This window comes from Melanerpes formicivorus, unplaced genomic scaffold (genome assembly GCF_026170545.1).
Source record: "Melanerpes formicivorus ecotype bairdi unplaced genomic scaffold, bMelFor1.0.p_v2 SCAF_24, whole genome shotgun sequence".
In the NCBI taxonomy this organism is placed as follows: domain Eukaryota; kingdom Metazoa; phylum Chordata; class Aves; order Piciformes; family Picidae; genus Melanerpes; species Melanerpes formicivorus.
In genome coordinates, this window is record NW_027142376.1 from 4,642,855 (window position 1) to 4,670,063 (window position 27,209).

General features: G+C 44.8%; 1 protein-coding gene across 32 annotated transcripts in view; it reads right to left on the bottom strand.

Annotated features, from left to right (window-relative positions):
• CLASP2 (cytoplasmic linker associated protein 2) overlaps positions 1–27,209 on the bottom strand; it is a 152,324-nt gene that overhangs the window by 119,850 nt on the left and 5,265 nt on the right. For all 32 annotated transcript variants that reach the window (XM_068152665.1, XM_068152649.1, XM_068152646.1 and 29 more), the window contains exons 2-3: positions 17,747–17,825; positions 136–239 (exon numbers count right to left, since the gene is read on the bottom strand). In XM_068152665.1, the coding sequence (XP_068008766.1) occupies positions 136–239; positions 17,747–17,825 (183 nt within the window). The remainder of the gene's footprint in view (positions 1–135; positions 240–17,746; positions 17,826–27,209) is intronic.

Genomic DNA, 27,209 nt, shown 5'->3' on the forward strand with positions numbered 1-27,209 from the left:
TCCATTAATAGTATCTTTAACATTTACACCATTAACAGACACCGTAACACTGTGACACAACATTCCAAGGCAAGGTCATGCACAAGTCATAAACTCACTGGAGGCCCACATCCAATCTACAGTAAGCAATCATACCATGGGCGGGGCTGCTTTGTCCATCAATTTCACTATAAGATTCTGTGCTTGCTCTCGAACCTGGTCCTTGGCATCTCCCATACGATCTACCAAAGGCAGGAGAACTGCAAGAAAGAAGGAAAAAGAAAAAAAGATTAAACATCAAATGAAGAATCTCTAACACATCAGGATTTGCTGAAACAGATTTAAAACGCACCTCCTTCAAAACTAAAAGCTGACTTGAAGTTGGTCTCAAAACACTTTAAGGTCTCAAATGTGTTTGAGTATGTAGCAAGCAACAAAAGCACTGCACTGAAATGGAGAAAAGCTCTCTCTCAACAGGTTAAAAAGAAAGCAAGCTTCCCATCTTAAAAACTGTACAAGTGACTTCATTCAATCCTTGAAATGTGCCAAGAGCTGCTGAACGTCTGGCTCTTCTGACAAATAATGCTAGCCTGGGAAAGAATTGAGTCAGAGGAAAACAGAAACAAAACCTACTTTGAAATGAATGGCATTTCACTGGTGTATTGCAAGACACAGCATATCATCTGGGAACCCAGCCTCACTTCAGCCAATGCACTGGTAAAAGGAACAAGTGTACTCAAATAATAACAGTGGATGGTAGCTGATCTACAAGAAGGTCTACAAGAAGGGTGGAGAGAGACTATTTGCAAAGGCCTGCAAGGACAGGGTGAGGAGCAAGGGCTTGAAACTAGAGAAGGGCAGATTTAGATTGGATATTAGAAACAAGTTCTACACCATGAAGGTAGTGGAACATTGGAACAGATTGCCCAGGGAGGTGGCTGAGGCCCCATCCCTGGAGATATACAAGGGGAGGCTGGACAAGGCTCTGGGCAACGTGATCTAGTTGGGGATGTCCCTGCTGACTGCAGAGGGGTTGGACTGGATGACCTTTGGAGGTCCCTTCCAGACCAGACCATTCTGTGATGATTTCACAGCCTAAAAATGAGAACTCACTCAAAATGAAATAACTTAGAATCATATAATCAGTCAGGGTTGGAAGGGACCACAAGGATCATCTAGTTCCAACCCCCCTGCCATGGGCAGGGACACCCCACACTAGATCAGGCTGGCCAGAGCCTCATCCAGCCTGGGCTTAAACATCTCCAGGGACAGGGCCTCAACCACCTCCCTGGACAACCCATTCCAGGGCTTCACCACTCTCATGGGGAAGAGCTTCCTCCTCACATCCAGCCTGAATCTCCCCACCTCCAGCTTCATTCCATTCCCCCTAGTCCTGTCACTACCTGAGATCCTGACAAGTCCCTCCCCAGCCTTCCTGTAGGCCCCCTTCAGATACTGGAAGGCCACAATTAGGTCACCTTGGAGCCTTCTCTTCTCCAGACTGAACAGCCCCAACTCCTTCAGTCTGTCCTCACAGGAGAGGTGCTCCAGCCCTCTGATCATCCTCCTGGCCCTTCTCTGGACACCTTCCAGCACCTCCACATCCCTCTTGCAATAGGGGCTCCAGAATTGGAGGCAGTACTCCAGGTGGGGTCTCACCAGAACTGAGTAGAGGGGGAGGATCACCTCCCTTGACCTGCTGGCCACACTTCTCCTGATACAGCCCAGGATCTGATTGGCTTTGTGGGCTGCAAGTGCACACTGAGAGCTCATGTTGAGCTTATCCTCCACCAGCACCCCCAAGTCTCTCTCCTCAGGGCTGCTTTCCACCCAGTCACTGCCCAGCCTGGATTTGTGCCTGGGATTGCCTCAACCCAGATGCAGGACCCTGCACTTGCTCTCATTGAACCTCATGAGGTTGGCTTGTGCCCACCTCTCCAGCCTGTCAAGGTCCCTCTGGATGGTCTCCCTTCCCTCCAGCCTGTCTGCTGCACCACACAGCTTGGTGTCATCAGCAAACTTGCTGAGGGTGCACTCAATGCCACTGTCCATGTCCCCCACAAAGATGTTGAACAAGCCTGGTCCCAGGACTGATCCCTGAGGGACTCTGCTTGCCTCCACTGGGCCATCAAGCCAGTTCCTTATCCATCTAGTCGTCTACCCATCACACCCATGTGTCACCAGCTTGGAGACCAGGATGCGGTGCGGGACAGTGTCGAAGGCTTTGCTCAGGCCCAGGTAAACAACATCAGTTGCTCGCCCCTCAGCTCTTGATGTTGTCACCTGATCATAGAAGGCCACCAGGTTTGTCAGGCAGGATTTGCCCTTGGTGAAGCCATGCTGACTGTTCCAAATCACCTCTTCACTATTCTTACTTACCAATTCTTTCTGACTTCTTATCCAGAGAAACATCTGTAATCACATCTGATACGCAAATTAGTGTTACATTACAGAGGGAAGTTATTTGAATGAAGCTTCAGATCAGCCCTACACAATACATCCCTGCTGTACTAGTTCCCATTTCTCTATCTGGTGCCTGCACACATGCTGGGGCTCAGTTTGCCATTACCATGGCATTTATTCCAAGCATCTAAAACTATCACATTTGTCTGGAGTTGTTGGAGACTTTGGTTCATATTTCAAGAGCAAACCAAATAGTGGCAGCTAAAATCACTTTTACTGCATTTGGTGTTACACCTCTGAACACCTGATGGTATTGCCCCATTGCTGCCTGATCTCTCTCAGCTGCTGACTGCTATGCAATTAATTTTCCTGTTCTACTCAGCATAGAAATAACTGCATCACCCTGTGTTCTGAAAGGGAGATCGAAAGAATTTTATCTGTACTTAATTCTATAGTAACAACCAAACAACACAGCTGCCAGCAAGAGAAAGGGAACAGAGTCAGTAACTTGGGTGGTCTCCTCAGTCCTCTGCTCCTACACTAAAACCAACAGTCACTTCTATACCATGATTAGTACTGGGCATACACACTGCTGAAGTCTGAATTTCCCCTCCTGCTGTAGCTGCATACTTTCTAATTGTCCTCACCTCAATATTTACTTTTATTGGCTCTGGATACTCCACTAGAATCTTTCAATACCATTATCAAAGTTTTAGAGTTTTTCATCTCTCTTCCTTTTCTCCTCTGAACAAACTATCACAGCTACTTCAGTTTTACAGTCTGAAGAGAAAGGTTTGGGTTTTGTTGGGCTTGGTTGTTTTGTTTGGCTTGGTTGTTTTGTTGGTGTGGGGTGTTGGGATTGGGTTTTCTGGTCTGGCTTTTTTTAAAGGAGGTGTTTGTTTCCTTAAGATGGCTTGAGCTTGTTGTGCTTGAGGATTTTGTTCCATTTTGTAAACACAAGAATCATCCAGAACTCAAGAAGCGATTTTTGGAAGTACAGAGCTGGCCCATGTCATAAATTTCCTATCAGTCATATACTTACTGATTACATTTTTCTTCCTAAAAGTACTTTCATGATTCTTCTCAGCACTTCTAAACACACCTTTTACCCATACCACATGTTGCTAGTGAGGTCTGCTATGCTGAGCTGACTGTTGGGTAGCTGAAGGCAGCCCCAGCTTTGTAGGAAGGAAAACAAACCCCAGGCACTGAGAAGCTGTTGCAGTGGAGGGGAGCACAGCCAGGGCCAGTTCTGCAGGGACACGGCTCCTTTGTGACTAATTAGCAGCCACAGTCAGTTGACAGAGCTGCAGATACCAGGGCTCCACTCAAACCACTAACAGAGAACAGCTCCCAGAAGCGGCTCAGGGATGAGGTCACTGAGTTAAACCAAGCGATGATGCAGCCTGCAGAGCTCTCTGTGCAGCCACAGAACACACCAGCCTTTGTCCCTCGCTGAGCTCCACCACCGACAGCCCTCTGTGGGAGCGGGTTAAGGGTCCAAATGGCTGCAAGCTGGACTTTTCCCCTTGAATCTCAAGTTTTGTAAGACATGATACATATTATATGATTGAGGTCGGGAGCAGGTCCAGAGAAGGGCAGGGAATCTGGTGAAGAAGGGTCTGGAGAACAGGGCTTATAAAGGGTGGCTGAGGCAACCGGGATTGTTTAGTTTGGAGAGAAAGGTCTCTACACCTACATGAAAGGAGGTTATGGCAAGGTGAGTGTCAGTCTGTCCTCCTTGGTAACAATCACAGAACCAAAGAATTGTCAGGGTTGGAAGTGACCTCAAGGATCATCTAATCCCAAGCCCCCTGCCATGGGCAGGGACACTTTCCACTACATCAGCTTGTCCAGAGCCACGTCCAGCCTGGCATTAAAAAAATCCAGGGATGGGGTTTCTACCACCTCCCTGCACAACCACAGCCCAAAGACCAGAAAACACAGCACTAAGAGCAACACTTTTTTCCTCCCCCCAACTTCATTCCAAATACAACTGAGCAATCAGATTGGATGATAGTTGTCCTTTCAGTTCTGTGTTCTACCATCAGCAACATTAAATTGCTGTATTTTTTTATGCTGCCATGCCAACATATGCACTTGGTTGTTCTGGCACCAGTCTGCGAACAAATTACAAAGAAATGTTAAAGAGAGGTGAGGAAGGAGAAGCAGGGCCATACATGAAGGCACCATTCCAAGTAGTAGTCTCCTAACAAGCAGTGAAGTATACAATTTGTCATACTCAGTATGAATTCACACATTCCTACTGTTTTACAGTAACTGTACCTATCTTGTTCTGTTGTTTCATTTCTTCAATTATTTTAAAGGGATTTTGGAAAATCTAACAACCCTGGGCAACCTTTTTCCTTTTATTTATCTGTTCTGACACAAAGAGAAACATTAAACTGTATTTAGGAAACACTGGTTCCCTCTGTAGTTGCTGGTTATTTGTTACAGAGCCAGGAAGCATGATATCCCATTGCTTTTGCATCACATTTTACCATGTTGTCAAAGTTTCCTACCACTATCAGCTACTCCTTAGCTTTTCCTGTTAAGATTACTACATTGTTATACCAAAACTGTCAGTAAAAACATTCCATAGCACACATGAAATTTTACCAGATCTATCTGAAAGTGACCAGCAATTTACATCTGAGCTGCTATTTATGCCTTTTTCCTTTCTATTATATCCTTAGCAAAGTTTATTATCCCATTCACTTCTTTTCCATCATTTGTCCTTCTCTTAGCTCAGTAAACCTCTACCAATTGTCCTTCATACACATTCACAACCACTAGTTGAGCAATAGATGCAAAAGTTAAGGCCAAAACTAGCCTAGAGAGTCAGAGTAACACCCTAGTGAGACCGCGTGTTTTCTCTGCTGGGACTGAAGAGGATAAACAAGTCAAGCACAGAAGCCAGCGCCTAGAATGGCACTCAGTGTACTTCTTGAATCCTGAGCTGCTTACATTGTACAAACCCCTTCAGCAAAGAATGCCACAGATAGCACCATTTGTTAAACTCCAACAAGAGTTCCTTGTCATGATGCAGAAACTGAGCTTTTCAGTTTGCATTACAGCTCACAGCTCCCTCTCTGTTGCTTCCTTCCTGACCACCTCTCCCTACTCTTTGTCAGTATCCATTTTGCATACACCCTCTCACACCTACCCATTTCTGCCGCAGACTTCTGGTACTCTGTGTCGGCTCTACTGTGAGGACTTAAAGCATTCAGCAGCTAAGAATCTTTAGCAAGGAAACAGCATCAGTGTTAACAAAAAATACTGAAAAGTCTAACTTCTTTTGTTGGACATGAAAAGAAAATGCTCTGAGGACAGAAACAAACCTAAGCAGAAATATCTTCTTTGTTTTCTCAGAAACCTTGCCAGCTCTGACAACAGCATTAAACAGCTGCCATTAGAAAGGAGGGAGGGAAAGGGGTTGCCTTTGCAGTCAGAGCAGACTTCTTCCGGGCAAGATGGATGGGAGTGAAAGGAATCCCCCAGAGAATCCTAACAGGCCAGCAACAGGGCTGATCTGACAGACCCACACAGTCAGGATCTCTGCTTCTAAGCAATGAATCAGTAGTGGGTGTTCAGAGAGGGCCTCACTGCTCCCCTGCTCCAGATAAAACCCAGTCAACTCTTAGGTTTTATCCAAAGCCACCTCAGACATTAATGCACTTCTCTAGGTCTCTCCAGGAACCAAAAAAGAAAAGCATTAATGGAAATATTAAAATGTACTCTTCAACAGCAGTGCAGATAAAAAACCAAGCACACTCTAATATCATGTACCCATGAATCTATCAGGGTCTCAAGTCTCGGAAACATGAGAAGAGAGCCTTCAAATCTGAAGAGTTTCGAGAGGTACATTAGAGCAGAAAGAAAAACAGAAGGTAGAGAACAAACATTCCAGTTATATTCTGGAATTGTTTAGCTTCAGGCTAGGTTTCTACAGAACTAGGACTAATCAGAACCAAAGAGAAAGCAAAGAAAGGTAGGATTTCCCTGGCTCCTATCGGCAGTGCATTTCTAGGTGTCACGCAGTGAAGTGGCCAGAGACAGCAAGCAGGTAGCACTCTACATCACAGCCCATCATTGAGGTAGAACTCATTTCAGCTACTGATAAACTCCAGTGTCAGTCAGTTAGAACAAAAAAAAGCTTTGAAAAGCTGCACAGATTTTTATGTATTTAATGTTTTCTTTAAAGCTCTAGAGAACCTGTCATCAAGGTGAAATAAGCCACAGTTACGACTATGAGCTGTGGCAACGAACTGTAGAAGGAACCAACCAAAATGTAAGGATTTGGAGGTGTTGCAGGAAGTCGATCCTTTTGTTACATTTGAAGACATAAAAGCAAAGCATCTGCTCTGAAAACAATATAAATAATAGGGTCTGCTCTAAGAGCTTTTTCTCAAAAGAAGTCTGAAATAGCCAGAATTTTGTTGTTCAAGAAACACCCAAAACATAGCCAACACAGCTTTCCCTGAGGGCAGCAGGCAATAAAACCCAAGGGCAATACCAGACGAAATACCTACCTTGCATTGTGGTGCAGTAAGGTACCTTTGAGACAAGGCTTCTCTCACATAGAAAAGCTTGCTGTGGTGGGTTAATGCCCATTCTGAAAACAAAATCAAGGCAGGGGGGAGGGCTTGCAGGTACTTTGCACTCCCTGCAGGGCATGTCCCCCTCCCCACCCCCCCCCCCGGCCCTGGGAAGCTGAGTCTGTTCCACTCCCCCCTCCCTGCCCAGCTAGGGTATAAAAAGCAGAGCATTGCAGCTATTAGCCCTCTTTTTGACTCCTGCCTCTCCTGGATGAGAGCTACTGCAGCTGCCCTCCTGCTCCTCTGCCATGTGGTTGGACCTGATCCTTCTCCCTGCTGCTTCCATGCCTCTTCAGAGAGAGACTGGTTTTGTAGCATTATTCTTTTTTTGTCCCACTCCTATCCATCCTTGTTCCTTGCCCTTGTAAACCTTACCTGTTATTGGATGTATATATATATTGTTTATATATATACATATAAGAAAATTTTTTACCTCTCTACTTCCAAGCCAACTTCAAATTATTGTTTGGTGGATTTGCTCCTTCCTTTTTTTTTCCCCTCTCTGTTGGGAGGGAGGAAGGGGGAGTTGGGGGAGGAGATTCTCAGCCTTGCCCCCATCTGAGCTCTTAACTCCCAGTAAAGACTCAAACCACCACACTTGCATTACGTTTTCTGAGTAATTACCTTTCTTGAAGCATTTGATTTTAATTCCAAACATCTCAGGTTGGCCATACTTGAAGCAAAGATGTGGGCTAGATGATCTTCAAAGAAGGGCTCTGCAGAGGGACCTCAACTGACTGGACAGATGGGCAGAGTCCAACAGGATGGCATTCAGCAAATCCAAGTGCCAGGTGCTGCACTTTGGCCACAACAACCCCATGCAGAGCTACAGGCTGGGGTCAGAGTGGCTGGAGAGATGCCGAACAGAGAGGGACCTGGGGGTGCTGACTGACAGCTGCCTAAACATGAGCCAGCAGTGTGGCCAAGAAGGCCAATGGCATCCTGGCCTGCATCAAGAATAATATGACCAGCAAGAGCAGGGAAGTCATTGTGCCCCTGTACTCTGCACTGGTTAGGCCATACCTTGAGTACAGTATCCAGTTCTGGGTCCCTCAGTTTAGGAAGGACATCAAGACACTTGAACATGTCCAGAGAAGGGCAACAAGGCTGGAGAGAGGCCTTGAGCACAGCCCTGTGAGGAGAGGCTGAGGGAGCTGGGATTGTTTAGCCTGGAGAAGAAGAGGCTCAGGGAGACCTTATTGCTGTCTACAACTACCTTAAGGGTGGTTGTAGCCAGGAAGGGGTTGGTCTCTTCTTTCAAGCACCAGAACAAGGGGACACAGTCTCAAGCTGTGCCAGGGGAAGTTTAGGCTCAAGGTGAGGAGAAAGTTCTTCACTGAGAGAGTAATTTGCTATTGGAATGGGCTGCCCAGGGAAGTGATGGAGTCACCGTCCCTGGAGGTGCTCAAGACGGGATTGGACGTGGCACTTGGTGCCATGGTCTAGCCATGAGGTCTGTGGTGACAGGTTGGACTTGATGATCTTTGAGGCCTCTTCCAACCTTGGTGATTCTGTGATTTTCCAACCCCAATTATCCCAGGTTTTGTGCAAGCATCCTACAGCAGGCTGTACTATAGGTCTCAACATTTAAATACAAGTAATGAAAATGAAAAAAATGAATAAAAATCATTCCCTGGAACCTCTAAAATCTCTGATTTTCTACATGCTTAATATCCATGGTAGCTAGGATTTCTTGCTGTTCAGGAAAGCACTTCTCCATACATCATTAAAAGCACTTCTTGAAGAGTCACGTCTTAACTAAGCTGCACTTTCCCCCATCAAACCTCCAATCATTAAGCAGGAGAGAAAGCCAAAAATTAAGACTTTGGGTATCACTAAATGCAGTCTTACTCAAATATTCCCCATTTTTTATATCAAATGCTTTTAACTCAAATTCACTCCAGAAATGCACACTGGAAGTCCTTACAACTAGTTTAAAATAAATCATGCAACTAATTTGCATGCTTAATTAGGACATCACATTTGAAAGAGCATTTAAAACATTCTGAAGAGTCTCATGTAAAGGTTCTTCCATCACTTACAAAAGCCACCTGGGAAGGAATATAAACACTTCTAATTGGTTTTGTGTCTTAGCATATGGCACTATTAGTACCTCCCAAAATTATGTTTTGCCCACTGGTTTCTTTTTACAGCAAGAAGAACATGAAGTGCTGTCACACACACACACTTGCATGGGGGGGAGGGGGCTGTATGTAATAACTGCATCTATATCCAGACTGTTACATACGTGTGCGTATATAACATGTACCTGTGTTGGCTCTTTTGTGTGTGTCACGTATCTCTCCTTTCACTTGCAGGTACTAAAATATACTTTCCAACATCTTGTATGGTTGTATATGAAAGTCTAATTGTTTCATGGCCAAATGGACAGCTTGATATATGCAGAAAAATGTCATGATGTAACATCACATTAAAACATACTTTCTACTTTCTCATTCCTTTGACATTAACAAGAGGAAGGCACTGCAGAGATCTGGACAGGTTAAATTGATGTGCTGAGGTAAACAGGAGGAAGTTTAAGACGACCAAGTGCCAGGTCCTGCACTTTGGTCACAACAATCCCAAGAAACACTACAGGCTGGAGGCAGAGCTGCTGAAAGGCATCCCTGTGGGGTGCTGCTGGATGGCCAGCTGAAGATGAGCGAGCAGTGTGCCCAGGCGGACAAGAAGGCTAATGCATTCCTGGCCTGGATCAAAACCAGTGCATCCAGCAGGAGTAGGGAAGGGATCCTGCCCCTGTACTCGGCACCGGTGAGGCCACAGCGTGAGTGCTGTGTTCAAGTCTGGGCACCACAGAACAGGAAGACTTTGAGGTCCTGGAGGCTGGTGAGGGGCTTGGAGGATGTCCTACGAGGAGCAGCTGAGGGAGCTGGAGTTGTTCAGTTTGGAGAAGACTAAGGGAAAATCTTATTTCTTGCTACCTGAAAGGAGGTTGTAGTTGAGACTGGTGTGGGTCTCTTCACTCAAGCAACCAGTGACAGGATGAGAGAGGAGGTATAGCTTGGACACTAGGAAAAACTTCTTTACTGAGAGAGTGGTGAGGCATCAGAACAGGCTGCCCAGGGAGGCAGTGGAGTCACCATCCCTGGAGGTGTTCAAATTATTGGGTTATGGTTGGGCTCAATGATCTTAAAGGTATGCTCCAGCCTTGGTTATTCTATCATTTTAAGAGGGCAAAACAACATTCCCTCCTTTAGAAATGAAGCCACGAGTATTAGTAGAGACTTTTCCCACAAACTATCAGGCACATTTGCTCATAATTCTGATACTCTTTCAGATCTAATATTTTAACAATTAATGCCATCACCCAGGAAGAGAGTATGACAGGGTAATTACATACTCTCACATAATCTCTTTTAATCACAGAACAAGCAGCAGTTTTAAGTGCTGAAAGATGCAACACACAAACACCCCTTAGTCTGAGTTACTTTTTCCAGAACAGAACCACCTAGATTTATGAGCTAACACAGACCCTGATATGTACTGCTTGCAAAGTATTCTCAAGCATCTTCACCGGAAATACCAAAGAAAGAGATTCTGAATTTGTATGTCTGAATTCCCAACTGCAGGGAGCATGCACTGTGCTTAATCACCAAAGGACAACACCTTGGAGGAAAGTTACTGCAACATGAGATTGTTGCCTAGGAAACTGAATTAAGTCTCTTATCAGCCATTATACTTCAATAGAAAGATCACCAACATGCTCTTCAGAATAGTGGAAAGCATCTGTCCTGAAACTATGGTACTGATTCTGTCCAAATCTCATTTATGGCATATGTAGGCTGTCGAGACTGAAATAGTAACAAAATGTTTATGGTCTTATTTCTTTGCAAAAGGCCTGTAATGCTTATGGGGACTAATATTCAGTCAGTGATTTTACTCTGTCCTTAAATCTATCCCCATCTTAAGTGAACAGGAAATTAAACAGAGGGAAAGAACAAAATAATATAAACACACACACACCCCCCAACACTTTTTCCCTGTTATAGCTGGGTAATACACTGTTATATTGCCATCATTTAGGAAGTTCTGAATCACACATGAAACACCCCTGGTCACTAAAACAGAGCATTCTTTATTCAGATAAAAACACATCTGAGGTTCCAGGTAATTTATGACAAAACACAGCTATAAAAGTGAAACTTGGCCTGGAAAAACCAGCATTTATTCATTCCTCCAGTAAAGCACTGGAACAGGTGTGGCCGGTTGATGTTGTCCCCTTAAGAAAGGGAATATGGTGGACGGAAGTTGGTAAACGGAAAGAATAATCTAAACTATTTCATTGGTGAAGTGGGAGGAAGCACCTCCTGAACTGGGAGTGAACTGGGCATTCCAGCACTTCTATCTGCAGTCTTGCTTCCGCCTCTTCTTCAGGCAGCAGCTTTCTGTGCTGGGCTTTCTGCCAAGGCTCCGGCCTTCAAACTGACAGACCTGATAAGGCCTGTATTAACTGCTGCCAATTAACACAAAACTGCTTTTAACTTCTTTCTTTCTTCTTTCTCCCTTTTCTGACCTACTCTGGGGAAAGGGGGGGAGAGAGGGGAGAGCGAAGGTGGGGAACCCCTCGGCAAGGGGGGTTACTCTCATTTCTGTGTTACTCTGTTGTATATCTTTGTATATATTGTAGATATTGTAAATTTGTAAATATTCCCCTGCATACCCTACATTGCTTTGTAAATATAAAGCTCCACTGCTTTGCTAATTCAGCTTGTGAGTTTTTTTTCCCTTTCCCTTCAATTTTCTTTCCCTTTACCTTGCAAGGGGGAAGGGAGGAGGCTTCTTGGCCTTACCCTTCCACCCCACCACAAACAGGCTGCCCAGGGAAGCAGTGGAGTGACCATCCCTGAAGCATGGAGCTGTAGTGCTGAGGGACATGGTTTAGTGGTTGCCTCGGCAGTGCTGCGTTAACAATTGGACCTGATGATCTTAAGACTGTTTTCTAATCTAAGTGATTCCATTCTCTTCTGGCATCCCCAAAGAGCTCACTTCAGATAGGGGTAGTACACAGTCAGCACTGAAGAGACAATACGGCTTTTATAAAAACCAGAGGTACTTCACAAAGTTGTCAAGAGTTCTCTGCAGAACAGCTGTCTCAGAGGCAACTCAGCTTACTGAGTGCAGCTAAATTTCTGATTAGTTCAAGAGGAAGTCTTACAGAAAAGAAGACACCATGAAGTCATGAAGGAAGAGACCCCCACCCTGAAGAGCGGACCCCCAATACACTGTCACTGCACCGGAAACAGGTTGTTATGGTGGACAGTCTCATGAGAGAGGCAGGCAAGGAAGAAGGGGTGGAGGGGTGGCCCTTTACATCAGGAAGGCACTAGATGCCATTGAGCTGGAGATCAGGGACCATCAGGTTGAGTACCTGTGGGTGAGAATTAGAGGGAAGGCCAACAGGGCTGACATCCTGGTTGGAGTCTGTTACAGACCACCCAACCAGGAGGAAGATGTTGATGAGTCATTCTATAGGTAGCTTAAGGCTGTCTCAAGATCGCCTGACCTTGTTCTCATGGGTGACTTCAACTTGCCTGATATCTGCTGGGATCTTAACACAGCAGAGAGGAGGCAATCTAGGAGGTTCTTAGAATGCATGGAGGACAGCTTCTTATCCCAGGTGCTGCGTGAGCCTACCAGGGGCAAGGCTATGCTTGGCCTCCTCTTCACCAACAGGGAAGGGCTGGTGGGTGATGTGGTGGTCGGAGGGTGTTTAGGGGCCAGTGACCATGAGATAACTGAATTTTCAGTATTTGGTCAAGCTAAAGAGGGGCAGCAAGAAGACCTCCACTCTGGATTTCTAGAAGGCGGACTTCAGGCTACTCAAGGAACTAATTCAGAGGGTTCCTTGGGATAAAGCCCTTAAAAACAAAAGGGTCCAGGAGAGCTGGACCTACTTCAAGGAAGAATCGTTGAAGGCGCAGGGACAGGCTGTGCCAATGTGCCAGAAGATGAGCTGCCGGGGCAGGCGGCCAGCCTGGATGGTTAATGAACTTTTAATGGAACTAAGGGAAAAAAAGAGGGTGTATCACCTTTGGAAGAGAGGGGAGGCAACCCATGAAAAATTCAAGGATGTTGCTAGGTCTTGTAGGAAGAAAATTAGGAAGGCAAAAGCACATTTGGAGCTTAGCCTGGCCTCTGCTGTGAAGGACAACAAAAAGTCCTTCTATAAATACATTAATAGCAAGAGGAAGGGCAGAGACAACCTCCACTCCTTGGTGGACATGGAGGGGAACGTTGTAACAAAGGACGAGGAAAAGGCAGAGATACTTAACACCTTCTTTGCCTCAATTTTTACTAGCAGGACTGAATGTCTTCCAGACAGCTGGCCTGCAGAGCTGGCAGAAGGAGCCAGGGAGCAGCACAGTTTTCCTCTGTTCCAGAATGGGGTAGTTGGTGATCTGCTCAGCCGCTTGGATCCCCACAAGTCCATGGGACCGGATGGGATCCATCCTAGGGTGCTGAGAGAGCTGTCAGAGGAGCTGGCCAAGCCACTCTCCATCATTTTTCAGCAGTCCTGGCTCACTGGAGATGTCCAGAGGACTGGAAGCTGGCCAACGTTGTGCCCATCCACAAGAAGGGCTGGTTGGATGAGCCAGGGAATTATAGGCCTGTCAGCCTGACCTCAGTGCCAGGCAAGATCATGGAACAGGTCATCCTGAGTGCAATCACACAGCACTTACAGGATGGCCAAGGGATCAGGCCCAGCCAGCATGGATTTAGGAAGGGCAGGTCCTGCCTGACCAACCTGATCTCCTTCTATGATCAGGTGACCTGCCTGGTGGATGTGGGGAGCCCTGTGGATGTAGTGTACCTGGACTTCAGCAAGGCCTTTGACACTGTCCCCCACAGCAAACTCCTGGCCAAGCTGTCAGCCCATGGCTTGGACAGGAGCACACTGCAATGGGTTAGGAACTGGCTGGAGGGCTGAGCCCAGAGAGTGGTGGTGAATGGTGCCACAGCCAGCTGGTGGCCAGTCACTAGTGGTGTGCCCCAGGGATCAGTGCTGGGCCCCATGCTCTTTAACATCTTTATTGATGATCTGGATGAGGGCATTGAGTCGATCATCAGTAAATTTGCTGACGACACCAAGCTGGGGACAGGAGTTGATCTGCTGGAGGGTAGAGAGGCTCTGCAGAGAGACCTCGACAGGCTGGACAGATGGGCAGAGTCCAACGGCATGAGATTGAACACATCCAAGTGCCAGGTTCTGCACATCGGCCACAACAACCCCATGCAGTGCTACAGGCTGGGGTCACAGTGGCTGGAGAGCAGCCAGGCAGAGAGGGACCTGGGGGTGCTGGTTGATGGTAGGCTGAACATGAGCCTGCAGTGTGCCCAGGCGGCCAGGAGGGCCAATGGCATCCTGGCCTGCATCAAGAACAGTGTGGCCACTAGGAACAGGGAGGTCATTCTGCCCCTGTACACTGCACTGGTTAGGCCACACCTCGAGTACTGTGTCCAGTTCTGGGCCCCTCAGTTTAGGAAGGAGGTTGACTTGCTGGAGTGTGTCCAGAGAAGGACAACAAAGTTGGTGAGGGGCTTGGAACACAAGCCCTATGAGGAGAGGCTGAGGGAGCTGGGGCTGCTTAGCCTGGAGGAGACTCAGGTGTGACCTTATTGCTCTCTACAACTACCTGAAGGGGGGTTGTAGACAGGCAGAGGTTGGCCTCTTCTCCCAGGCAGCCAGCACCAGAACAAGAGGACACAGTCTCAGGCTGTGCCAGGGGAGGTTCAGGCAGAAGTTTTACACAGAGAGAGTGATTGCCCATTGGAATGGGCTGCCCGGGGAGGTGGTGGAGTCGCCATCACTGGAGGTGTTCAGGAGGAGACTTGACAGGGTGCTTGGTTGCATGGTTTAGTTGATTAGGTGGTGTTGGATGATAGGTTGGACACTATGATCTTGAAGGTCTCTTCCAACCTGGTTTATTCTATTATTCTATTCTATTATTCTAATATGTTAAGTCAATTTTCAGAAGCAGTGATGTAACAAAGAAATAGATTATCAGTAATTATGAAAGTAATAGTTGGCATAATACAACCAAAACAGAATTATGCTACTATAAACACACACTGCATCTGTGCTGTTACAGCTTCCTCAGCTCAAAAGCCCTAAACAGAAAGGCATTGTAAGGGGAAACAAGAACAATAAAACCCATGGAACCATGTGTATGCCAGAAACAATGAAACTGGGACTCCTGCCCAGGCTGGGGAGGGAGAAAGGGTAGCAGAGGAGCATCCTAGAAGAGATCTGTAACATGAAGACTGGCAGTCAAGAAGGTTAGAAATGATGGCTCACCTCTTCAATACCAGACCTAGCAAGCACCATGGTATCTGGAAGCCAGTACAAAAGGAGTTTTGCATAATTAAGCCTTGCTACAGAACACTGAGGCCAGAGGTCTGTGTGGGTTCAAAACCTAACCAGATAAGCTGTGGGGAAAAGAGAATGACAGAGGAGACACTGAGGACACCATCTGCTTTATCTGGCCCTGAACTGCCAGCTTGCTGACAGCCAAGGGGTCATACTGAAGGGGTTATCACCGCCTGTCTGTCCTGGCCTTGCTTTCTTCTCAGCCCTCTGCATAGGGATTACTCTCATATTACATTAGAAGCCAAACCTGCCAAGTCGACACAACATGATTTGGGAAACTGCTGGTTCCTTACACTTCGTTGAAGAAAGCTGTTCTCTTGCACACTAGCGTGCTTTTAACTACTCTCACAAACCCTGGACTACCCACACTCCCAGACACGTACAATAAAGTCCTTGTAATACTGTTTCACCAAAAAACACTGAAACTGATCCAACCCCTGTTTTCAGATGCAGAGAGACAGCTACCAGCTGAAGAGGTCTCATACTATAAATCACTCTTTTTTTAAAAGTAATTTAAAATTAAGATGTTTTCTGCCTCTACCGAGGCTGACATTTCAGTGTCTGTTAAACTTGCACAGAAGCTGATCCTGCACAGCTGTGACCTGCAGATCCAGCATAATGCTCTCTACAGGTCTTGATTCTGGAGACACACAGAAGACCAATTTCAGATGAAGGCACTGCAGCTTTTCTGAAAGGTAGTTCTGGAACATATACCTTCAGATGTCTACTGATGTTAAACTACTCAGTGCTAGTACTCTCTTTTTTCCTCAGTATAAATATTACTGACTACTGAAAACTGAAAACTTTGATTTTCTCGTAAGCATAAACCACTGAAATATTGTGACCAAAAAAAACTAAACAAAAAAAACTAAACCTGCAAAGGCCTACAAGGAGGCTGCAGAGGGACTTTTTACAAAGGCTCACAGTGATGGGACAACAGACAATCATCTGAAATTCAACAAAGTAATTTCAATTGCACATTGGGAGCAAGTTGTTTACTGTGAGGGTGATGGAACACTGGAACAGGTTGCCCAGGGAAGCAGTTGAGGCCTCATCCCTGGAGATATTTAAGGTCAGGCCTGAGAAGGCTTTAAGCAACCTGATCTAGTGGAGGATATCCCTGCTGGACTAGATAACATTTGAAGGTCCCTTCCAACCCAAACCATTCTATGACTCTATGATTCTATTCTCAAACAGTTCACACTTGAAAAACAAACAAAACAAAGAACAAACAAAAACCCACCACAACTTAAAAAAAAGCTTTAAGCTGCTGTAATTTTAAGTTCTCTGCACTACTAGAAGGTGAATCAGAACACTGTAAAACTCATGGAACCTAACCACTGTTTGTAGTGACATGGAGAGGCTATTAAGACATCACTATTTTGCATAGCACAATATACCTCTAGTTCCCTTACACTGCTCCAATACAAAACTAACCAGCCAAAGAAAAACAGATTTACATTCTGTAGCACTCTTCTGCAGTGGTTCTACAGCACCCTGAAACGTCTTTCCAAGGAGTTCTGAAACTTGCCATAAACCATAATTCATATTTGTAAACTCTCCAAGTCTGATGATTTCTTCAATACAAAAGATGACATGTGAAGAAGACGAAGGCCAGCATTTTGTCAGACCATTTAAGATAGCTGAGGATGTGGGAGCAAGCAGAAAAATATTGCACATAATTTTTGGAAAACCAGAAACTCCTGTTAAAAACAGCCAGTGATGTAACCCCACCACTAATGCTTTACTATCACCATCTCTTCTCAAGGGCAGCAGCAAAATTAGTTGAGCAGTAGAGGTTGCTTGTACCTCCCAGAAAACTGTTTCACATGCAGATCCACTCATCTCAAATTCATTTGAGTAAACATTTCACACAAGAATAACAGTGCTTTCTTTTAAACTCATTAAAAGTTTAGACTACCAAAAGCTCTACAGTCCAGTTATCTAACAGGAGGTAGACCATACAGTTCTCAGACCACAGGCTTCAGCTGACATAAGGCTCTAATTAAAGTCATCTGCAAATACAACTTCCCATCTTTAACACGAGTTAAAAGGTAGCATGTTCCAATGCAGTTTTTAGATGACAGCCTTTGGAAGTGGTAAGGCATGTACACAGCAGGGGAGTGGAAAGCAACTAAACAGCATGAAACTAACTGCAGACAAGATATTCCTGGAACCCTTACACCATCTAGAAATCAGCGACTGCATGACAAAGTCAACATAAAATTATTTCAATTCCAACAATAGCAATAAGATGCCTCACTAATGCATTACAATTAGCTCAGAAAGCTTTCAATATGTTCCCCTTCAGCTGCTGGAAGGGTGAAGTGTCTTTTTCTTTTTGGTCTTATGAGAAAGAAAACTGTATTTCACTTACCAGTTCCTATATAGGATTTAAAGCGTCCTGACAGTCTGTCGACCAAGGCACCTAAAACATCTAATCCCAGTAATGCTACCTGTTGAAACAAAAGCATTAGATGTACAAAATGGATCACTACAGAGTTCTTTAGAATCTATTTTAAAGAAATTAAGTGCATATATATATGTAAGCATGCAGAAATACTCTATCTTAACCTAAAGATAAATTGAAGCTCCACTTGGAGAGCTGAGGATACCTTGAAAACTTTCATTGAGCCAAAGTTATCAGAATGTTTGGAAGGGATTGAGTCTATTTACACATGCCAAAGCACTTCAGATTTTTCAGTACTTCTCTTAAAGAAATGAAATAAAGTTTAGAAATCCAATGTTCTAATGTTTCTAACTACAAATTATTCTAATTAATAATTGAGAGTATTAAGGGGCTGGAATAAGCTCCTGTCTGGATCATACATTTTTTCTCCCCTCCTGATCATATGTTAGGTCTGCAGTTCTGTCCCTCACTTTCTTTAAAAGATGACTCTAGAGCTCTAAGTCAGTATTTCAAATTTCCTTTGAAACAGGTACTTGTGTAAGGCTTTAGGCCTTACTTCCTCTACCAAGTTTCAAAGCTAGTGAAAGAAACAGGAGGTAATTCCTTAACAACAACAACAAATGTGCAGTTACCAGTCACAGAAACAGCAGACAACTTGAAATGCCAAACTAGCTAAGCCCCCAACATAAGCACTAACACAGACGGCGGGGGGGGGAAATAACACAAAACCCAAAGCAAAAAGACCACACACCAAAAACCACCCCCAACCATGGTTCAAGCTATTTCCCAGATGCTAAGAGCTTATTCCAATCTGCCTACTTGGCTGATCCACTAAGTTTATTACATCGTTTTCCAAACACCCAAAAGAAAACAACTTAGAGAAGTTAATATGGTCCTCAGCAGTTCAGACCACAGCATTTCTCCACCTGCTTGTGAAGCTGGGCAAGTTCTGTTTCTCTTTGCTGGCTCTTGTTAAAAACAAAACCAAAGCAACAATAACAAAAATAATCAGAACAAAAAAGGAAGTTCAAAACATTACTGGGATTGTGAGGCAGCTCCATTAACCAAAACTACATGAGAGGACAGTATCTGCTAATAAAGAAACAAACTCATGATCAGAAATGATCTAACTGAATTATTTTGACAGGACAGAACAGTTTTTCTACACTTAACTATCCTGCACACTGTTCCAATACTTCTATTTCCTGTAAGAGTCCTTTTAGGACCTGATGAAGCTTGGGCATTCCTAAGTTTTTCCTTCTCTCCCTCTCTAGGTAAGGCAGGCACTGCAAATGTTTCCCCATTGAGAGATGAGCAGAATTATTGCCCTCTATTAGCTATTTATTTTCATCAAACCTAGAAACACATTTTCTTGGACAACTCCATTTCCTTCCAATCCCTACCTGTCACAGCTGTCCAGACCAGACAAGAGACAAAACCCAGCAGACTGCACAAGGCCCATGTACACAGGATCACGTGAGCCCTGCTTCCACTGGAAATGAGGTAAGGTCCCCATAAACTCTACAACATGAAGCAGCTGCACAGTTCAGCAGATCGTAGTAAATTCAGTATTAGTACACTAGATCTCCTTCTAAACAGGAGGTGCAAAGCTCAGTTACAAATTAGTACAACTTACCTGGAAGTTTAGATCATTTTATTACATACTAAAACAGAACAGCAAATTTCAATGGATGGCCTCACTGGCTTAAATTAATGTATTGCCAACAAATGAGTGCATCTGCAGCTGCAGATGAGAACACAGAATATTGTAACTGATAACTTAGAAAAAGTCAGTCAGTGTTTACGGTAAAATCAAGGCTTTCCAAAAGCCCTTTCTTTTCATTTTTTTACCAGATTGTCAAACTACATGAGATTTAAGACAAAATCTCCATCTGAAAAGAGATGCCTGAAATAAGAAATTCAATTGGGATATACATGGTTTTTCTAAGCTTCTGTTTCCAGACTGTAAGTCCCACCTTAGACTTGTCCTTCCAGTAGTTACTTTTAAAATACCCTTCCAATGCCAAATGATAGGACAAGGAACAGAGGGTACAAGCTTGAACACAGGAGGTAGTACCTCAACATGAGGGGACACTTCTGTATAATGAGGGTGACAGAGCACTGGAACAGGCTGCCCAGAGAGGTTGTAGAGTCTCTTTCTCTGGAGACATTCAAAAGCCACCTGGATGCATCCCTGTGCAGTCTGCCCCAGGCGGTCATGCTTTGGCAGAGGGGTTGGAATTCATCTCTCGAGGTCCCTTCCAACCCCTGACATTCTGTGATATTGGGGTCTAACACACAAACTACAGCCCTTCCTGCTCTGTAATTGTAACTTCCAGAGAGCCTCTCTTGGCCAAAATCTTTCAAAAGATTTTTCTCTTTCAAAAATCTCTCCTGAAGAGAGATTCTGAAGAAGAGCAAGCTCAGGGATTTACAAAGTAAAGCACACAACTGCTTTTTAACTACAGATCTACTCTTTACTCATCCCAAAAAAGAGTTCCGAGTAAGATGGAGAGCATTTCTTGATGAGCTGCTTCTTGATTACTTCCTCCAGTGCTTAGCCTCTGGTGTTCAGAGACGGGTTTTGTGGCATTCATTTTGCCTTTGGTGGTTAGTTTTGATCAGGCAAGGGTGAGGACTGCTTGTTTTTAAAGTCTTACCTGGTAAAAATGGTGGCCATGTGGAATATCTGAAGCTCCACATACCTATGGCTCAGAGACTTGATAACTGCCAGCTATTTATTCTACCATGACTGCTACTGCCAACAACGAATCTGCTCACTTGTATTTCATGTATGTGGAAGCACCCACTGATATAACACCTGCGTATTCTACAGTTATGTATCCCTCCCTGTGAATGGGGACAGTTTAACCACCCCTGATGATGCAAGCCACATTTATCTTGACTCATCATTCAAGCAGCTGTCAGTGTGGTGTTGACCCTTTGCAACTGTCCAACAAAGATTTGCTTAATGAATGCAATAAGAAGTCTGCTTCACTAATTAGTGTGCAAAAGCCTCTACTGTAACTATAAATACTATAAAATTGAATATCCTGATGATAGTTTTGTCTTGTGTCCTTGTATGAAAATGCGTAGTTCATACTGCATATAATGAAGAGACGAGACTAACCAAGCATTTAAGACATGCAAAAGCAACTCACACTGCTGGGAAATTCTCATCTTTAACAGGTACTGAACAAAAAGCTTTAAAGGTAAGAAGTAAGGGAACAGGTTAGTATCATTTTTAAAGCAGCAATCCTTTACCTACATCATGATGGCTATTCTTTAGCTCATACAAAGTCCTTTATAGTCTACAACCTTGAAAACATAATAGGTATGAAATGTCACAGCATCTGCAGAGTGAGAAAGTATGATGCGACCACAGGCTGGAGGTAATGGGAAGCTGCTCTAGCTGCAAAATCGGCTCTCATCTCACATTTCAAACCAAGCCAGCAGATGCACACCACTGCAGAGTATAGCAAATAAACAACCTTGTATTAGTTTTGCACATCCGTCATTGTGTCTGCTTGGATACACAAGGGTCTGAGTTTCAGCATCTCCTAGTAGCTATCAGCCATGAACTATTCAAGCAGCCTTTTGGTAGGAGTCCCTAACAATTCATATGGGCTCACAGGAGCAGCATTGGTCTTAAAAAAAAGTGGGGGTTCCAAGCTCTCAGATAGGGTGGGGACCCAGGCAGCAACACAGGCTCTTCACTGTCAACAGAACAACCTCTCATCAGCATTATGGCTCTTTCCTCATCAGCTTCAATGAGGGATGTATTTCTTACAGGATTAAAATCATTGGATATTTCTTATTCTGCAGTCATTAAGCCTTTTGCCTGCTGCCTAGAAAGAGCCTTTGTATATTGAGCTTGAGTCATCAGCTCACTATTGTTTGATGCATTTAAATACCGATTGTTAAGACTTGCAGTGGGAATTTCAGCCTACTGGAACTGAAGTTGGTTAGCTGGTGAGATACTTTTCAACAAGCTAGTGTTCAGGAGCATTCTTGACTTCTTGGATCACAAAAGAACCTAACTAAGAAATACTTATCTGTTACAGTATCACAGTATCACCAAGGTTGGAAGAGACCTCAAAGATCATGGAGTCCAACCTGTTCTAGAAAGGACCAGCCTCTTTAACAAATTCAATATGTTCCAACCAAAATGGAATTATGGATTGACCACTGATTAAGAACTGAGCCTATTTCTCACTCTGCAGTGTGTTCCTTGACCATCTCTCCTTCCACACTACTATTGCTCCACTGTGAGCATCTTCCAGGCACCTGACCAACCTGATCTCCTTCTCTGCTCAGGTGATTGCCTGGTGGATGTGGGGAGGGCTGTAGATGCAGTCTGCCTGGACTTCAGCAAGGTCTTTAACACCATCCCCCACAGCAAACTCCTGGCCAAGCTGTCAGCCCCTGGCTTGGACAGCAGCACTCTGAGCTGGGTTAGGAACTGGCTGGAGGCTGAGCCCAGAGAGTGGTGGTGAATGGTGCCACATACAGCTGGCAGCCAGGCACTAGTGTGTGTGTCCCCGGGATCAGTGCTGGGCCCCATCCTGTTCAATATCTTTATTGATGATCTGGATCGGGGGATTGAGTCCATCACCAGTAAGTTTGCAGATGACACCAAGCTGGGGGCAGGAGTTGATCTGTTAGAGGGTAGGAAAGCTCTGCAGAGGGACCTTGACCAGGCAGACAGATGGGCAGAGTCCAACAGGATGGCATTCAACAAGTCCAAGTGCCAGGTTCTACACATTGGCCACAGCAACCCCAGGCAGTGCTACAGGCTGGGGTCAGAGTGGCTGGAGAAAAGCCAGGCAGAAAGGGACCAGGGGGTACTGGTTGATAGCAGCTGAACATGAACCAGCAGGAGCAGGGAGGTCACTCTGCCCTGCGCTCAGCAGCCGTTAGGCCACACTTTGAGTCCTGTGTCCAGTTCTGGGTCCCTCAGTTTAGGAAAGATGCTGAGATGTTAGAATGTGTCCAGAGAAGTGCAACAAAGCTGGGGAGGGGTTTGGAGCACAGCCCTGTGAGAAGAGGCTGAGGGAGCTGGGGTTGCTTAGCCTGGAGAAGAGGAGGCTCAGGGGACACCTTCTTGCTCTCTACAACTCCCTGAAGGGAGGTTGTAGCCAGGTGGGGGTTGGTCTCTTCTCCCAGGCAACCAGCACCAGAACAAGAGGACACAGTCTCAAGCTGTGCCAGGGGAAGTTTAGGCTGGATGTTAGGAAGAAGTTCTTCCCAGCAAGAGAGATTGGCCATTGGAATGTGCTGCCCAGGGAGGTGGTGAAGTCACCATCACTGGAGGTATTTAGGAAGAGACTGGATGAGGCACTTGGTGCCATGGTTTAGTCGATGAGATGGTGTTGGGTAATAGGTTGGACTCTATGGTCTTGAAGGTCTTTTCCAACCTGGTTAATGCTATTCAAGTACACATACACTGTTCTTTAAACCACACCTGGGTAACCATGCATGCTACTACTATTCTCAGTATGATCGTGTCATTTCTCATCCCTGTAGGGGACCCCTAGGGCCAGGAAACCATCTCTAGTTACCTAAGCTGCCAAACAGCCTTAATACGAATGTCACTGCATTTGGTCATAGGAGCTCTACAGATTCTGCATATGCCCATCTGCAAACTAGCCCTGAGAACCTAATGGGAGAATTATGGAGGCCATTATCTGGAACACCCAAAGGACGAAGGTAAGGCACTGGCCTTCCTGTCAGCATGGGGACAGCTGCGGTACCAGCTAACAATTGACCAGCAAACACAAAACACCCTGCCAAATAACTACGCCCTGCTGGAACAAGCATTGCTCCAGCACTGCAGTGCTGGAGCAAGATTCATGCAAGAGTATCAGTTGAGTTTTGTCGTGTTTAAGCATTGTCATCCAAGCCCCGAGGTTTACTTTCTCATCACTGGGATAATCTCAAGTACCTCTGAAGTAGCTGAATATGAAACAAAAACATTTCCTGATTTTCAAACTGATGCAAGTTCAGACTGAAAGTGCAACCTCCAAATTGTTTTGTACTCTGTGGACAATCCAACAGTGGCTGCTCCAGAATGTGTCGCACAGTGGCTCCAGCTTGAGCCATTACAGGAGTACCTGAAGTTTGCTACATATGCCTATCAAATGTTCCTCCCTCCACCACTCCCATACATTTTTCATAGATGTTGTTCCAAAAACACTGACCATAAAACAAACTTACATGACCACAGAACTGTCAGGGCTGTAAGGCACATTAAGGATCATCCAGTTCCAACCCCCCTGCCATGGGCAGGGACACCTCACACCACATCAGGTTTCCCAGAGCCACATCCAGCCTGGCCTTAGAAACCTCCAGTGATGAGGCTTCCACCACCTCCCAGGGCAACCTGTGATACAGCAACACCTGACATTTCAAGTCACTTCCTTTGAGATTGTCTGGCTTAAATTTCTTGTGCTGCAGTAGGAGAAGTCTGAAGACAGAGCCTCTTCAAAAGCAGGGCTCTGTGAGAAGACAATGACTTGTATGGTATTTCTCTTTGGAGTACGTAATTAAAACAAGCAGTGAAGTGTTTGGGGGAAGACAAATGAAACAGGCTTGAAAGCATTTCTAAGCATGTTCATGGAGCAAACCAAAGGAATACTTTATTTTAGAACATAGTACTTCCAAAAAGGATAGTTTTTGTGTCCAAGGTCTCTCATTCTCTTCCCCATTTCCTCTTAAATTGTATTAAATATACAGCAACTCCTACTCCAGATTTCTTACTCCTAGTGCTGCACCAGCTCCACTGCTGCAAGGGACAAGTATTCATGCAGCCAAGTAGGAACCCACATGAGGAAATAAGTCCAAAAAATGAACAAGAGAAAGCATTTTTTGAGCCAGCTCTCCTCCCCCAGCCCCACAAGCACTCCCATCAGAGCAGGGAAGGCACATTGCACCATCCCAACTCAGCAGCCAGGGAGAGAAACTGCTTCCCTCAGCAAGGCTGCTAGAAATGCCTGGTGTGGCTCACGGCCTTGGCTGCTGTGAATTCTCTTCTGAAGGATGCCTCTCTCCTCTCCACACTGCACACAGCTTGGAAGGGTCTCTATTCACATCCAAATCAAATTTCAGGCTAAGGAGTTCTCTCTCACAGGTGTACTAGATTTGGTGTATTTCCATCTCCTGTCACATCAGCCAGACCAGCTTGGTGCAGTGCTGGAAAAGTAATCCAACGTCCACAACAGGTAACTGCCTCAAGTGAGAACACTTGGCCACAGGAGAAGCTGAGCTGCTGTTTATACAGGGACCACAAACTGGATTACACAAACTGAAGCTTCAGAACAGTTGAGAACTGTCAATTCCAACTGAAGGACAGGCCTAAGAAGTTGAAACTATATATTCCACATTCCTAATTAAAGGCTGGACAAAATTAGTTTTAATTAAACTCAAAATAATTAAAACTTCTTGCAAGTTTCCCAACACTTCTGGAGTTGTGTTTGATTTGGCTAACATTCTATAGTTTATTTCACATTCTGTGAATAGAACATAAATAATACATGAAAAAATAGCAATTATTGGTCAAGGAAAAAAATTAATCAAATAATTGAGCTTGAAAACTAAAACTGGATTCATATAAGGACAGGTTGAGTCATGTCCTCATTACACATAAAGGAAAGTAGCTCCCACATAGCCAAGATGAAATGACTTGAAGTAGTAATAATGAAATTCAGTAAAGACAGCAAATAGAGGTAATTTAAATAACAGAGACCAAGAAAACACCAAAACTCAGAGAAACTGGAAAATAAAGGTTGAGGTGGGTGGTCCTTAATTCCACTCTTCTGTGCTGCAAGTTAGCCCTACAACTCACTACAGCACTTGCCTTGTGTAGCATACGCTGGCTTGTGGTCAACTTCACATCCAAACTAACCCACACATATTCTTCCTAAGCACTGCTACTTAATCAAATGCCCCACACCCTGCATTTGTGCATTCAATTATTCTTACTGAACTTCAGGACCTCACATTTTTTGTTTCTGAACTTCTCTCTTATCAGACTACAGTATCTCCATGTTGTTCAAGTAATTTTAAATCCCACCTTCCACTTCACACACCACCATGCCACCAAGGAAATTATAACTGCTGCTACCTCTTTGCACGTGCCTCCGACAGAGATCCCAGCCACTCTTGTACCTATTTGCAAATTTACAGTTGAAAATCTCCCCTTCCTTTCTGGAAACCAAAAGCTCCTCCTGCTGGGCTTCTGCTGAACTCAAAATAAGTACTTGCCAAACCAAGGAAATGCAAAAATGCAGCAATAACTTCACTGGTGTCTTTCAGTATTTGGTGTTGAAACTAAGCTATGAAAAAAATCTCACTCTTCAGCAAGCTTAGAACAAAAGACAACCCCAGATTTGCCTACCCATGCTATCTTCAATAGAGGGTAAGGAACTGATCATCATCTTCCCCCTCCACTGTGACCCAGTGAGGTCACACCTGGAACACTGTGTCAAATTTTGGGTTCCCCGATTCATGACAGACAGGGATCTGCTGGAGAGAGTCCAGAGAGCTACAAGGATGACTGGGGGACTTGAATATCTCTCCTGTGAGGAAAGTCTGAGAGTCCTGTGGCTGTTTAGTCTGGAGAGAAGGCTGAGAGGGGATCTGGTCAATGTCTATCAATATCTGAGGGGTGGCTGTCAGGATCAAGGTGCCAGGTTCTTTTTGGGTGGTGCCAAGTGACAGGACAAGGAACAATGGATACAAGCTGGAACACAGGACGGACACTTCTGCATGGTGAGGGTGATGGAGCACTGGAATAGGCTGCCCAGAGAGGTTGACGGAGTCTCCTTGTCTAGAAACTTGCAAAACCAGCCTGGATGTGTTCCTGTGCAGGGTGCCCTAGGTGACCCTGCTTTGGTAGGGGATGTTGGACTCCATCTCTAGTGGTCTCTTCTAACCCCCTAACATTCTGTGCTTCTGGGATTCTTTTTGTGACAATCTACTGCTCTGACATGAAAAGAGCTGGTATTTTCTCCTGCTGCTCAGGAACAAAACATGCTAAAATATCAACTACTAAGGTAAGAAATGCAAAGGTAACTCAGTCAAACGTTACTGATTACTTTTCCCTTATAAAATTACATTTGGCAACCATGAGAATTTCAGTCATAGGTTTTTATCACTGCTGATCAGGTGCAGTTTGCATAGAGAAGCAAAAGACAGCTTCCCTGCTTCAAAAGATACATTTTCTGAGGGTAGTTACTCAATTTTGGTGGGGTTAAAAAAAACAAACCACCAAAGCTCAACATGGTCACAGCCAAGGGTAGGGCTTGCAAAGCTCTGCTTGAAGAGTGACATTTCTGCTTCCAGCAGAAGTTTGGCAAGTAATCTGCAAATCTGTTTTGAAGTCAGACATAGAAGAGTTTGAGCCACCAGCCTGTACAAAGTTAATCTTATA